This window comes from Phoxinus phoxinus (assembly GCF_949152265.1).
Source record: "Phoxinus phoxinus genome assembly, chromosome: 11".
Classification (NCBI taxonomy): Eukaryota; Metazoa; Chordata; class Actinopteri; order Cypriniformes; family Leuciscidae; genus Phoxinus; species Phoxinus phoxinus.
The window spans coordinates 2,976,663-2,992,304 of NC_136886.1; the positions used below are offsets into that span (position 1 = coordinate 2,976,663).

At 38.4% G+C, this 15,642-nt stretch overlaps 1 protein-coding gene across 9 annotated transcripts in view; it reads left to right on the top strand.

Moving 5' to 3' along the window:
• slc12a5a (solute carrier family 12 member 5a) overlaps positions 1 to 15,642 on the top strand; it is a gene marked incomplete at its 5' end in the record, with an annotated part of 157,337 nt that overhangs the window by 78,474 nt on the left and 63,221 nt on the right. For 4 of the 9 annotated variants that reach the window (XR_013799442.1, XR_013799443.1, XR_013799446.1 and 1 more), the window contains one exon: positions 13,376 to 13,405. The exons of the other annotated variants lie outside the window; for them this stretch is intronic. Coding sequence is in view for 1 of the 4 variants with exons in the window: in XM_079627175.1 (XP_079483301.1) it covers positions 13,376 to 13,405 (30 nt within the window). The remainder of the gene's footprint in view (positions 1 to 13,375; positions 13,406 to 15,642) is intronic. 9 annotated transcript variants of the gene reach the window in all.

Below are 15,642 nucleotides of genomic sequence, written 5' to 3' on the forward strand. Positions count from 1 at the left end.
AAAAAATGCTAATTTTAGGAACATTATTATATATTTTTTGCAATATGACATTATTTTGATAGTACTATGACAATTAGGCACGTTTTCCTTCTTCCATATTCTCATTACTGTAATGCATCTGGATGTTTTAGCTTTGTTTATTATTATTTTTTAAATGAATACTTTTCATTTAATATTATTCTCAATGGTGATTCTTATTAGGTTCTGATTAATATGGAAGCTCTTCATTTCTCAGAATTGTGAGATATAAAGTTGCAATTGCGAGTTATAAAGTCCAATTCGGAGGGGAAAAAATACTTTATTTCTAAGAATTGTAAGTTGTAATAACTTTGTAACACCTTAGCAAGCATCAAAAGCCCTTTGTGCTTGGAAATTGAACATATCAGGAATATATACTGTTGATATAAAGAGAAATGCCCTCGCTACAGTGCGAAAGTCTTAGTTTTGTGAGGAGGATTGGCAAACTCAGCTGGCGAGCGGGTGTTTGCGTGTCAATCCCTCATCGCCTCCGACCGCCTTCTCGCTCGTGAAGAGGTATAGCCTTTGTCTTCATGTGCAGGCAGTTGCCATGGCAACGTGACTCTGCATTCCTCCTTACCTGCTGTTTTTATCAATTCACACTTTTAGTGCTCGCTCTGCGTCGCTCTGTTTGAGACACGCGATCTGTCAGAGATTCTCACAGATAGCTCATCGCAACTGCTCTTTAAAGGGTTCATATCATACCTTGCATCTTTTAATTTGTCCACTTGTGATGATAAAAAGGTCAAATTTAGCTTTTCACGACTACTTGACTACACTATACTTTGACTATAGTGTTCAATCTCTCTTAGAGATTTCTAAAAATACCTAATTTCTCATTATTTTTCCTTTTTTAATATTGTTTTTTTAGCTGCAATATTTAGCTTATTAATACTTAGACTGCAGCCCAGTTTATATACTTATAGTGTGCACTAAAAGCATGCACTTCACGTCCCGGATAGACAAACCTTAGCCAGATCTGGACTCAATCACGGCTTTCATTTCATGTCAAGCAACCAATCACAGTTTGTTTTGTTAAGCATCTAACCTAATAAATTTAAAACATTATTAAAGACAAGGAACAGTAGTTTAGGTCGAGACATTGATTAAAGTAATTAAATGTAAAATAACACTGGCTAATCTTTACTGTATAAATTAAGGATAGATTATTCCTTATTTCTTTGTGTGATGAACATTAAAAACAGCAGAATATTAGGCTTCTGTCACTTTAAGACTAATGCATGGATCCAATACACTGAAACTGGTATACATCTTTCTTTACTGTTTATACGTTAATTTTAACCATAACCGTCTATGCTTATTAGGCACTGAGGCACTGAGACAAGGCATTTTTGACATAGTTTTTGTGAATTTGTCCGTTCAAGTGCAAGATGTGAACGAGAGCTCGATTCAGTATTTTCGTGCTTTCTGTGCGCGCTTCGGATGTCTGCGCACACAAAGCTTTCCACACAGTGTGCAAGAAACTAATTGAGCTCTCTTTTGCGTCTTCTTGCACTTCAATTTTTAAAACGTCCAGGCTTAAACACTTATGACGATGCAGCACTGGCCTATTAACTGTCCCGAGCATCCTTCATGTTTGTTTACCGTTATGTTCTCACAATATTACATTTTTAGAATTTATTCAAATATTACCAGCCAACTAGTGATTGACACCGTTTCATATACTCGCCAACACAGAATTTTACTCTCATTTGGCGCTTGACGAGTGTTCATTTTAGGCCCTGAATACCAGTATTTCAACAAGCTATGTCATAAAAAAGCATCGTGATACCACAGAGCTCCTAGTTGCATATGTTTGTGTTTGCCTATGAGCATTAGCTATCTAGAGAGATCATTATTATTTCACTTTTAGGTTCATGCATTCTAAAAAACACTTTATTTTTTAGCCCTGTGCAACTGGAAAAGTCTAATGACAATGGGCTGTGGGAAATAATAGCCTAGTGGACTAGCATGCACAGATGCACACTTGAAAAATCAGTATAGTACACCATCCGTGATCCTCTGGTATAAAATGTTCAATATATGTGACCCTGGACCACAAAACCAGTCACATGGGTTCATTTTCTGAAATTAGGATTTATACATCATCTGTAAGCTGAATAAATAAGCTTTCCATTGATGTGTGGTTTGTTAGGATAGGACAATATTTGGCCGAGATACAGCTATTGAAAATCTGGAATCTGAGGATGCAAAAAAAAAGAAATATTGAGAAAATCTCCTTTAAAGTTGTGCATTTATGTTCACGATTGTGCTGCATTCACTCACAAAAATACATGTTTGATATATTTACGGTAGGAAATGTACAAAATATCTTCATGTAACATGATCTTTACTTAATATCCTAATGATTTTTGGCATAAAAGAAAAATCTATAATTTTGACCCATACAATGTATAGTTGGCTATTGCCACAGATATACCCGTGCGACTCGTGTCACATATTACGATTCACGACTCACTAATTCCAATCTTGCACGGTTGATAGTGTGCAAATGTAGCTCTCAGCACTGTGGGGAACTCATTCAAGCGCATGTCTAGATGATCGATTCTTGTAAGGTTTGTTAGTGCAGGCGCTCACCGGCCTCAGTAAACGAAGCCACTCCTGCAGCGATATCGGCCCTCCACCTCTCTTCCAAGCAATTAAAACACCCTTGATCCCGACAAGCACCCGGCGACCTCTTAAAACACGTGCGTTAAGTGGACTTACTCTAGCATTACGCCTGCTGGTGAAGACATGCACGATCATGCCCACTTTACCTCCTGAATGACTGCAGATGACTTTGAAGAGCTGCAGACGTTAACGTTGACCATCTGTCGTTCCTCGCGTGAGAAGTACCTCGGCCGAGGAGAAGCGACCTGTCAGATCCCACATCAGAGGATTCACAGTGAGCCTTTAAGGGCTTGATACTGCTCTGATTGCTTCTTTATTACGCAAGGATCACATGTGCAGTGTATGTTCCGTCACATATGAACCGTAAGCATGAGCTGATGCTTGAGGTGTGTCCCGCGGCTCTGAGGTTGTGCTCGGATCACATGAGGTTAGTGTATTTTACAGTGCGTTCATGTGTACATTAGCTCTACCTGACCCAGCCTGAGGCCTAGACTGTGCTCACAGGGAATTGTGGGTAGCGGTATGTGTCTCGACTGCCTACATCCAAGGCCCTTGTGATTGCCACGCTGTTGAAAACGTGGACGGAATCCAATCAAAAAAAATTAATTTACTCTGTAAAATGAAATGTCACAGAGTTTAGCTGATTAAAATCTAAGGTTTTATAAATTAATTTGATTGCAACGATTTTTCATTTATAACAAATTTGTATTAAATCATTAAACATAGAATTAAAACTTCTTAAAAAATGTCATAATTTCATCAATTATTGTTAAAATATTAATTAATTATTACTTTAATCGTTTAGATATCTTTTTTGGATTCTAACATTTTTATTAAACCATTGAAACACAAAAATAAAAAAATTTTCCCTAAACCGTATTTAGGGAAAAAATAAAACAGATTAGGGCTCTATAAGTCTTTGGATACGTTACTCTTTATTTTATTTAAAGAAGTGTATGCTTTATGTTGCAGATTGCTATATTTCAATATCTTTGTTTAGCAGTTAGATTATTAATATTGTTTGCACTTTACAAATGTAAAATACGCAAAGCCTCTCTGCTAACTCTCATTTGACTGCTAATTTATTCTTATTTCTAAGGCAAGAGAAACACACTTTTCACAATACACACAGTTTTAAAGCAGCTTTTCATAAATTCATGATGTTGATGTTTATAATAGCTTAATGCCTAATTGACAACAGGATGGTTTACATATATGACGATGATATTATAAACAATCAAACAGTTCGATTTGCTATATATAGTATCTATTGCTTTATGTGAGTGTGTATGTGGTTATTGTTTAGTGATGTGAACTAAAAACTACTAAAACACCCCAGATGTGCAACTGTAGCATTGTGTGTGCAAATACCACTGACATTTGTTTTATAATATAGCTGTAAACAATTGATGCTTGCATTTTAGATGAGGAGGAAATGTTTGGCTTGGTATGTTTGTCATGCATTTTATAAGAGCGGGATCCTTTTAAGTTGCTGAATTTAGGCATGGTTGAATTTCTATGCACATGTGTAAGTCCCTGCACGAACATTTGCCTGCATGAAAGGGCTGCGCTAGAGGCAGCGGTGTCTTGTGGGCAGACTTGGCCCCATCGGATGTGAGACGGACAGCAAAACGGTGAGAAAAACAGAGAGAAATAGAGAGAGCTGTGCTGCGTGGTTGCCAGATCCCCCCGATGCGAGCAAACGTCACCGCACTAAGTAGGTCAGGCTGCAGGCTTCTATGGTGACTACTACAGCATCTGATCTGTGTTGTGTTTGAATCACTGCGTCTAAATTCAGCTTCATCTTGTCCGTCATTAATCATCTGCCCTTTAACATTACAGTTGTGGTGCCATTTATAATGTTTGCCTCGAGGATTTATGTACCAAAACCACTAAGCATCAAAGCCCTTAACCTGTCCCGCGGCTTTCCACAGCGTTCCTGTAAATCCATTAATACTAACAGTTTCTCTTCTATTCTGTATCTATTTATAAAAAAAGATTTAGAAAAGTACACTCTAAAAAATGCTGGGTTGTTTTAACCCAATTTTGGGTCAAATATGGGCAAACCCAGCCATTGGGTTACATTTTTAAATTGCATTTTTGACCTAACATTTGGGTTTGTCCATATTTGACCCAAAATTGGGTTAAAAAAAAACAAAAACCAGTGTACACTGTAAAAAAATATTTTTATGATTTGTTATCACAACTTTTTATCTTTTGTCAAATCAACTTCAAAAACTAATGTGTGAAGATAACATACTATTTTGAGTTTTTGTTTATTAAACCATTCTTCTTCATTGTATTAACTGAAAAAATGTATTATAACGAACTTTTTCGTAAAAAAATTTAAGGCAACAATGTAATTTGCGTTAGATTAAACTGACAAGCACTTGCATATTGCTGTCCTATTGTTAGTTGAACTGCTTCTATTGTTCACATTTGTAAGTCGCTTTGGATAAAAGTGTCTGCTAAATGAATAAATGTAAATAGTTCCTGACCCAACTAACTGTTAACTGTGTTCAGAGTCAGAGAACATGAGGAGCATTGACCATTGGGGAAAAGAGAGTGAACATGAAAATGTGTTTACAACCCATTTTACTTTTATAATGTGACGTAACTTCGGGTGAAACAGGAGAATAAATGGAGGGCTGGGATTCGTTTTGTTCTTAGGGAATTGAAAAGTGGATGTTACACACCAGACACCAGAATAAAAAAAATACACTCTAAAAATGCTGGGTTGTTTTAACCCAATTTTGGGTCAAATATGGTCAAACCCAAACGTTGGATCAAAAATGCACTTAAAAAATGATACTTATACTATATAACCCAGCATTTTTTAGAGTGTATAGTTTAACCTGAAGGTTTTTTTTTTTTTAGAAATAGAATAGGCTTACCAGGTTATTACATTTAAATAAAAGATAATTAAGACCAACATGTTCTTATTTGGAATAACATGCACAAAAATGTATGACAATAAGACCAGAAATGTTAATTAGGAAAGTACATTTTGATTTAATGCATTGTTTTAGAGACCAGTGTTATTTTAGCTACTATTATAGTTTTTATCAATATTTTTTATTTTCATTTGAAAAATGCAGTATTTTTGCTGTGTTTTTGTCATTATAAATAGTTTTGGAGTTTTGAAGAATATGTCTATAGTTTGCATAAAATGAGAAACGTTGCCTTGCTAAGTAGCTGAAACTATATAATAACCTTGCCTGTCACTCAATTTGTCACTGCAGTTTTTTTTTTTTTATTAGTTTTTTTATGTATCATGCCATAATCCATAATAACACTATTATACAATCAGGACACTCTACTCTGCTTTGTTTATTTTGGTATGTTGTCGTGAACATTGAAACATGATGAGATTCATTTATTCACAGTTACACAAGAAGGCCAAACGAGTCACTTGTGTTTTTTCAGTTCGCTCACTGTTATATCTGTATAATCAGCGCAAACATCTGAGGCCAAATGTGGCAGGAGGAAATATGGAAATGGAGTCTGTCGAGAGCTTCTCAATTCTAATCTATACATCTGTAAATATTTGGACAGAATTACTGCAGCGCACGAGGAGGAGATGCGGTAGGATTGTGTGTCAGGAGCAGCGGATAACTGTGGAAGAGGAGCAGAGGGCTTTAAAATGAGTGTTTGTCCGGATTACATAATATCCCAGAGGAACAATCTCACTGCTTACAGGCTGCGCTTTCATAGCCTTCAAAGAGTCTTAAAGGAGTTCTCAGTTACGTTTCGTTTAAGAATCATCTTCACCTCAGATGTTTTCCCAAAAATTCCTCTGGAGACATATAAAGAGACACAGATGCTTCAAAAGTTTTCATAAAGTGAGACTTTAGATGATGAGATCAAGATAAAGAGAAGCTCAGATGATGATGAGGATTCATATTGAGATCCGTCTATTGATTGCAGACTGTATCTTGGCAAATCGTTTGAGATTTGAGAAACATCTTGAGAAGCAGGTGACAAACAGTGACTCGATTAGCCCTCACTTTAAGGCCCCGTTTACACGTACATGGTTATTTTGAAAAACGGAGACATTTCCCTTCGTTTGTGCCCTTCGTTTACACACAAACGGAGAATTCTCCTCTGAAAACGATTCTTTCTAAAAACAAGATTTTGGAAAGATTGAATATTGGAGATTTTGGAAAACTTTGTTCGCACGTTTGCATGTAAACTGAGAAAAACTAAGTTTTAGGCATCAGCCGACGTCACAGTATGAGACTATTTTCTGGATTTTGATTGGCTAACGTGGGCTTGAGCTTCTCGTGACACTGCCACCTACAGGTTTGGCATGCTCTTGACGGCATATACACAGGTTCGTGTTCGATCACTTTTCTGAAAACTGACAGGTGTGCACAATGTAATTTTTGAAAACGGAGAGGCGTGAAATGTCCGTTTATGAAAATAGCCATCCACGTGTAAACGTAGCCTAAAGCTATGCAGTTTCGAGAATTTCTTCGCTGTATTCTCGCTTTTTGCTCGCAGGTTTCTCTATAGAGCTCCCCCTACAGCTCCGGAATAGACAGTAGTTTTTTAACTACGCCAAAAGAGGGTTTGCACTGGGGCAAGCCAGCCTGTTCTCCCGTAAATGCGTCTCTATAGCACGCAGTGTGTTTATCGTGCAATTTATACGCGAAAAGGACTTTTTACGTGCATATGATACGCAGTTTTCGCGTGCATTTGATACGCACTTCATTGCATGTAATACACACGCACCCCACACCACTAATCCTACCCAAACGTATAATACACACGCACCCCACACCAATACTAAACCTACCCGCCAACCCATGCGTATGCACGTAAAAACTAATTTTCGCGTATAAATTACACGATAAACACACTGCGTGCTATAGAGGCGCATTTAGTGTGATCGGGTTGTGCAAGCTGTTAGTAAAGCTGGCCATTAATATTAAACCTTTGTTTAAATCATTGTTGCATGACAGAAAACTAAAAAGTAAACTGTATTTGCAAGATAAAGGGTTTTTATTTTAAATTACATTTAAGTGCAAAAATGTGATGTCTCAGTAAGCATCTCTTCCAGCGGTGCATATACTTTAAACTTTGACACTTCATTAACAGAGGCTGTAATTCTGATCCGCTAGATATCCTCCATGACCTGTGGAAGAGCGGCTGGATCCAATCCGAGTTTTATCACACAGTGAACATCTGTCGTGTGTGTGTGTGTGTGTGTGTGTGACCCCTCTTTAAGAGCGCATACACACTCCGAGCTCAGTGAGATGGCTGAATCTTCTCTCCTTCCCCATCAAATAAAGACAGAAAGCGAAAATGAAAACACAGAAAGTGCCTCAGTTCATAAAATATATAAAACAACATCAATTTGAGGGAAAGAAACATCATTTGAGAAGGAAAAAAGAGGCAGCGGGGATTCACACAGATGCATTTAATTAAAATCTCTTGAATTGATGAGGTCATGGGGGGGTCAGTAAGTCCTCCGGCCGCTCAATAGCCGTCGACTTTCATCTTATTCCCAATAAAAACAGACTGATCAGCTGAGCAGATGTTTAGAAGGAAGTCACACCAGTGAACGCTTCAAGACCTCGCTCCACTGGCACTTAAGAACACACAGCGCCCAATAAAAGACTAATTAAACAGAGCAAATTTAATGAAGTACATCAATAAATGAAGGAAGAATGAATGGCTTTAGTAACCCGCAGTAGAAGCGGTGTGGAGACGACGTCTTACGCAACATCTGGAAGTGGAAGTGGTGAATTCTGCCCCAGATTCTCCGTTACGCAAGACTCAACGCCTTCGCAAAACTGTACAGTCATGGGAATGCCATTGTACTTTGATACATACCATGGTATTTATATTTAATATTTATATTTAATTATTTTTTGGGGGGGGTGTGCCATAGTAATATCATGGCATTCGTTTAAATACCTGAGTGTGCCATAAAAATATGAAAATGATGATCATTCAGTATATGGTTTGTACACTACCGTTAAAGATGTTTCTGAAAAGTCTCTTATTCTCTTCATTTATTTGATCAAAAATACTATAAAAACAGTAATATTGTGAAATATTATTAGTTTAAAATAATTGCATTTTAAAATGTAATTGATTCCTGTGATCAAAGCATCATTACTCCAGTCTTCAGTGTCACATGATCCTTCAGAAATCAGTATAATATGATGATTTACTGCTCGAGAAACATTTATGATTATTATCAGTGTTGAAAACAGTTGAGCGGCTTCATATTTTTGTGGAAACCAGGATATATATTTTTTCAGGATTGTGTGATGAATAGAAAGTTCAAAAGTACAGCATTTATTTGAAATGGAAATCTTTTGCAGCATTATACACATTTTTACAGTCAATTTTGCTTAATTTAATGCAGTATTACAGTAATTTCTTTAAAATAATCCTCACTGACCCCAAGCGTTTGAACAGTAGTGTATCAAAATACCACGTTACTGACCAGATCTGACATCGTCACTGTACCAGTGTAGCACCAGGGTACTTTTTGTAAGATAGTGTCAATTACATCCTTATGACACCAAAACATGGTATTTTTAGTGTGATATTATATAATTTGGTGTAGTGAGAATATGATTACAAGATCTTCAAAGCTCTGACAGTTTGATCAGCCATGTCTTTGTTTTGTCGAGATGATAATCCCTGTTCTGAGAAAAGTCTCATGAGATTCATGCAAAACATTTGGAGTTGCAAATTAATTGCTGCCAAAATCTGTCACGAGATTCTTGGGGTTTGTTTACAGGACATTGTTTTTTTCTATTAAATTAAGCTTTGTCTTTTACAATACTTGATTTATTTTTGCAACCATGCATGCATGCTACTTTAGCCGTAACCTCAGTGGCAGCCAACGCGGAGCTTGTGAGTGTTTTACAAGACTTGGTTTAGCATCTCGACACAAGCCGTGAAAACTCCCGCAGGATTTGACGTGTGTGTTTGTGAGTGCATGAGTTCACCTGTGTGACTGCATGTCTATCGAAGGTAAACACACACTCTCTCTCTGTCTGTGTGTGTGTGTGTGTGGCTGTTGCTCGACTCTGGAAGATTTATACAATCCTCCGCTGCTCTGAGTGTTTGTATTTCAGGATTATTCTGATGGATCGCTCCGGCTTTCCAGCCTCAACAAGTTAATGCCCTTCCCATTTGTCACTAGATGTGACGCAAACAGTGTGTGTGTGTGTGCGTGTGTGTGCGTGTGTGTGTGTGTGTGTGTGTGTGATGGGTAGGTTTAGGGATGGGGAAGTGTAATGTGTGTGTGTGTGTGTGTGATGGGTAGGTTTAGGGATGGGGCAGTGTAATGTGTGTGTGTGTGTGTGTGTGATGGGTAGGTTTAGGGATGGGGCAGTGTAAGGTGTGTGTGTGTGTGTGTGTGTGATGGGTAGGTTTAGGGATAGGGGCTGTGTGTGTGTGTGTGTGTGTGTGATGGGTAGGTTTAGGGATAGGGGCTGTGTGTGTGTGTGTGTGTGTGTGTGTGTGTGTGTGTGTGTGTGTGTGTGTGTGTGTGTGTGTGATGGGTAGGTTTAGGGATGGGGCAGTGTAAGGTGTGTGTGTGTGTGTGTGTGTGATGGGTAGGTTTAGGGATAGGGGCTGTGTGTGTGTGTGTGTGTGTGTGTGTGTGTGTGTGTGTGTGTGTGTGTGTGTGTGTGTGTGTGTGTGTGTGTGTGTGTGTGTGATGGGTAGGTTTAGGGATGGGGCAGTGTAAGGTGTGTGTGTGTGTGTGATGGGTAGGTTTAGGGATAGGGGCTGTGTGTGTGTGTGTGTGTGTGTGTGTGTGTGATGGGTAGGTTTAGGGATAGGGGCTGTGTGTGTGTGTGTGTGTGTGTGTGTGTGTGTGTGTGTGTGTGTGTGTGTGTGTGTGTGTGTGTGTGTGTGTGTGTGTGTGATGGGTAGGTTTAGGGATGGGGCAGTGTAAGGTGTGTGTGTGTGTGTGTGTGTGTGTGTGTGTGTGTGTGTGTGTGTGTGTGTGTGTGATGGGTAGGTTTAGGGATGGGGCAGTGTAAGGTGTGTGTGTGTGTGTGTGTGATGGGTAGGTTTAGGGATAGGGGCTGTGTGTGTGTGTGTGTGTCTGTGTGTGCGCAACGCGTGTGTCTGTACGTGTGTGTGAGTGTGTGTGTGTGTGTGTGTGTGATGGGTAGGTTTAGGGATAGGGTGTGTGTGTGTGTGTGTGTGTGTGTGTGTGTGTGTGTGTATGTGTGTATGTGATGGGTAGTTTTAGGGATTGTGTGTGTGTGTGCGTGTGCGTGTGTGTGTGTGTGATGGGTAGTTTTAGGGATAGGGGCTGTGTGTGTGTGTGTGTTTCTGTGTGTGCGAAGTGCGTGTGTGTGTCTCAGAAGAGTCTCTGATCTTCTCTATACCGTATGGCTCGGTCCCCTCCTTCAGTGTCTGTGTGATTATTATTATTTTTTCACCTGTTTTATCGTTCACCACCCGCTGAAACTCGTAAATCTGCTCGTCTGGAACAGTAATAACACACTTCTCCACGACTGATATGTGATTTCCTGGCTCGACCACAGCATGAGTTTGGCCTGGGACTACCGGTTCGGACTAGTAGCACAGAATGACATGCTGCACGCGGCGTCTCGAGGAATGATGGCAGGTTTATAGTGTTTGGCATGTGCCGGCAGTCGTTTAGGCTAAACACCACTGCATTGTGTGACGGCACAAAGAAAGACTCTGTCACTGTCTCCGACTCTGAGATGAAACAATAGACCTGGCTTCAGGTATTGGCAGGTAGCAGCTCAGTTTAATGTGAGCACTCGAGTTCATTCACACACACACACACACACACAGCCGCGACGGCTCCCTTTATCATTACCTGCTGCTGCTGGAGAGAACGAGACCAGAGACCAGGACTGTGGAGATAAGCCCAGCTTCTGAGAGCCGCTTGATTACCACAAAGACCCTAGTGAATATTGAGACCGGTCAGGCCAGACTGCCGGATCTGAAGTGTACACTAGAGCTGAGTGATGTTCTCTGAGGATGTCTGAGATAAAGCAGCTCTGAATCACCGGCAACGTCAACTCTGTGGCACTATTGAGTGTGTGTTAAGCTGGCTGATATAGCGAATATTTAACACCGTAGTGATGATTTTAGCAACACTGCAAATATCACAAATATTTGGGGAAATGAAAAAATATATATTTATGATTTCTTCTAGCATTCTATTTTGTTTGACTAATTATGTTATTTAAAGACCATACGTTTTGTCCCACTTCCACCAATCATTTCAATGCATTTCAATCGCTTATTTAAATTTTAGTTGATGTTTTTTGTCATTTCGTTGTGCTTTTGTCATGTTTATTAGTTGTTTTATACTTCTATTTAATAATATTTTCAGTTTTAGTCATTTTAGAACTTCGATTTGTATGCGATTTTGTCACGTTTATTTGTTTTTTATATTTCTATTTAGCTTTCAGTTATTTTTTATTTCAGTTTTAGTCTATTTTTAATCATTTTAGTACTTCAACTATAACTGTTTTTATTTTTACGTTTTTCATCGAATATATTTATATATTTTTTCAACTTTATTTCAAATACCGAAAACCATTTTTAATGCTTTTAGATTTAGTTAACTATAACACTGTTTCAACAAATTGTTTCAAAACACCAATTCAGCAATTCGTTTATCTCATCACTCATAAATGTTCACAAAATGTAAAAAAAAATTGTGTTTTTAAACTTGTAGAGGTAATTTAATTCAAACTTTTTGCATTAAATATGGTTAATCTCCCTGAATGGTCCAAATGATGGTTCCTTCTCACATGAGACGTAAGACATTTCTCCTCAGTCGTTTGTATTTAATGATTAATACAGATGTGTGATCATTAATATGAGCATTAATATGCAAAAATCATCTCCAGCACTCTTTTTCAGCGAGCACATGCCAGCATACTGATATTTTTGTTGTTTAAAATTATAATGCAAACACACTATTAACTGCAACACTTATTGTTGACATTTGTAATTTAGGTCAATTGAACACATATTACTCAGTCCTTTTAAAATGGTTGATGTTACTATAAAGAATCCAGATTTTATTTAGCATGCAAGAATTGTCTTTATATTTGATTTTGCACATGTCTGTTTAAACTTGATGTTTGCTTATGTTGTCCGTTTATTAATGTACATGACATTCACAGGTCATGACCTTGTCAGTCCTATAGTCTATCACATACATTCGGGAAATTGGTGCTAGTCATTTTAGCACTATACAAATAAGCCTTATGATTTAACTGTTAATGTGTGTCTTTATTTCCATAATAATTGTTTTGTCTTTTGATTGATGTGTGTCGAGCAGGGGTGTCCGAACCTGCTCCTGGAGGGCCACTGTCCTGCAGACTTCAGCTCTGACCTGGAAGTTTCTAGTATCCTGAGACCTGGGCTGTGTCCTAAATCACCCCCTATAGCCTTAAACAGGGCACTATTTGAGGGAACAGCCATTTGTAGTGGTGTACGAAACCATCATGGACATTATCAAGCGCATCTTAGGTTTGAAAATGGAAGTAAAGTTTAGATGTTAGAATCATGGTTAGTTTAAAAGATCGTTTACTATCTTATCTATAAAAAATCCACGTAGGGATTTTAAACACAGCCCTTGAGGATCTGGTCAGGTGAGTTGAACTCTGCAGGACTGTGGCCCTCCAGGAGCAGGATTGGACACCGCTCATGATGATGTTTTCTAAAGTCATGTGTTGTGTGCGTTTTTCTCCAGTGGTCAACACCACCTGTCCACCCAAGAAAGGTGAGAGACGGGCAGACTGCTGCCGGTGTGTGTGTGTGTGTGTGTGTGTGTGTGTGTTCACGCAAAACACTGTGACGTGTGTGTTGGTGTGTGTCGTCATGTGTTCTTCATTGTCTTGGACTTTTCTTTGTAAGAAAAGTTCCATGTAAGTTCACATCGTTTCTGTTTGTGTGTGTTGTATTTCATGTACGGGTCAATGACAAATAGATGATGGATCTGAGATGATTTTTTTTTATTTTTTTTTAGAAATGCACTCTTTGCAAGTTTTTTGTTGTTGTTGTTGTCACACGACAACAAAATGGCTTTTGAGATATAAAAAAAATACTCTTTTATAATTTCAAACTGCTTTATATTTTGTTTTTGTATTTTTAATTTTGATTTTGTCAAATGCTTCTTTTGTATTATTAATATTATTATACAAATTTTCAAGAATATCACCCTATAAATAAGCCTTATTATCTGATTATTACATTCTTGGGACAGTTACAACCTAAGACATTATTTATTTAAACAAAAATATCTAAATTTAATTTGATTATACTTAGAAAATGTACATTGAATTATTTTTATTCTTGCACTTTTGAATAAGTTACTCAATTCTGGACACAAAACAAACAAAATAATCATGTCATTGATCCTTGTTGATCTTTTCTTTTTATCTTTGTGTGTGTGTGTGTGTGTGTGTGTGTGTGTGTCCTCTGTAAGCCGCATGTTGTATCTGTGATGTCTCCCTTTGATTTGATTCTGTTGTGTGTGTGTGTGTGTGTGTGTGTGTGTGATGGGTAGGTTTAGGGATGGGGCAGTGTAAGGTGTGTGTGTGTGTGTGTGTGTGTGTGTGTGATAGGTTTAGGGATAGGGGCTGTGTGTGTGTGTGTGTGTGTGTGTGTGTGTGTGTGTGTGTGTGTGTGTGGTTGTGTGTGTGGTTGTGTGTGTGTGTGTGTGTGTGTGTGTGTGTGTATGTCTGTGTTCTGGAGTGCCTGTTTGCTATTACCAGTAAAATAAGCAGGAAACCAGTGATGGAATGCATAATAATTAATCTGATGAAAGCTAGATGCTTTCATCAAGTGAAAAAAAGAAAGGACAGGATTGTATCCTTCAGGAATTGGTTGGACCTCTGCAGTTGGTGAAGTGTTTGATTGATTTTTTTCTTCTTCTTTGGACTAATGTGCAGTGCACTGATAAATTGTGACCAGGAACATCCATCTGACCAAATACTCATCAAGCCAAGCCCGCTTATCTTCAAGATCGGTTTATTAAGACCAAAAACGCGTAATTATGCAAATAAATAGGGTTTGCCCATTCTCTTGAGATGAAAAGTGTTGTCAATCTAATTTAGGCTAAATAAAGGTGAAAATGTTTGCTTCATTCTGCATCCACATCAATAGGTGTCAGTGTAATATCTGAGGCCAGCAACGCATAAACTAAATATTACTGCATTTTCAGAATCTGACTTGGGCATGAACGGATACGGTAAAGCCGGTTACGGTAACTGCTTGTGTTTGCAATTGCTGTAGAAGCCTTGGAAGCTGAATCTCACAATTATAGTAGGGGGCGTTACATTTACAACACACACTTGAGGTTTTTAGCCAATCACAATGCACTGGGTCTGCTGGCCAATCAGAGCACTGGATTTTCAGAAGGAGGGGCTTTGTTGCCTTTGCTTCTGGCTTGCTTAGTTGGGGACATTTAATATTCAACAATATTATTGATCTGCCTTTCTTAAGGTGGACGATGACGTAATTTTCTTGCAGAAACAAACTTCGTTGTATTATTTTCATGTTATCACTATGAAGCTGCTTTGATACAATCTGTATTGTAAAAAGCGCTTTATAAATAAAGGTGACTTGACTTGACTTATAGAATCCAGACCAGAACCAGAACCAGAACTCAGACCGTTTCAGACAGACTGGGAATAGAAGTGCTGCAATAATACAGTATGTGAAAAATCATTTTAAAGCATGCTAACCTATTGTATTGAACCCAATAAACAAATAATGACCTTTTAAAATGGCATCGTATGGCCTCTTTGAGCTTGCCTTGGGCTAGAAGAGTCTTACATGTGTGTGATTTCAGCAGTCGGAAGCTTTGAGAAAATATCTAACCGGAGTTTCAGAGCTAATTATCTAAACCTCAAACAGAAGAGAGCGATCTGAGCCTCTGACACCGGTGTAAAGTTATCTGCCGTTATCTCTTCAGCCAGCGCTGGAGCTCACGAGTCATTCATATCTAGGTTACAC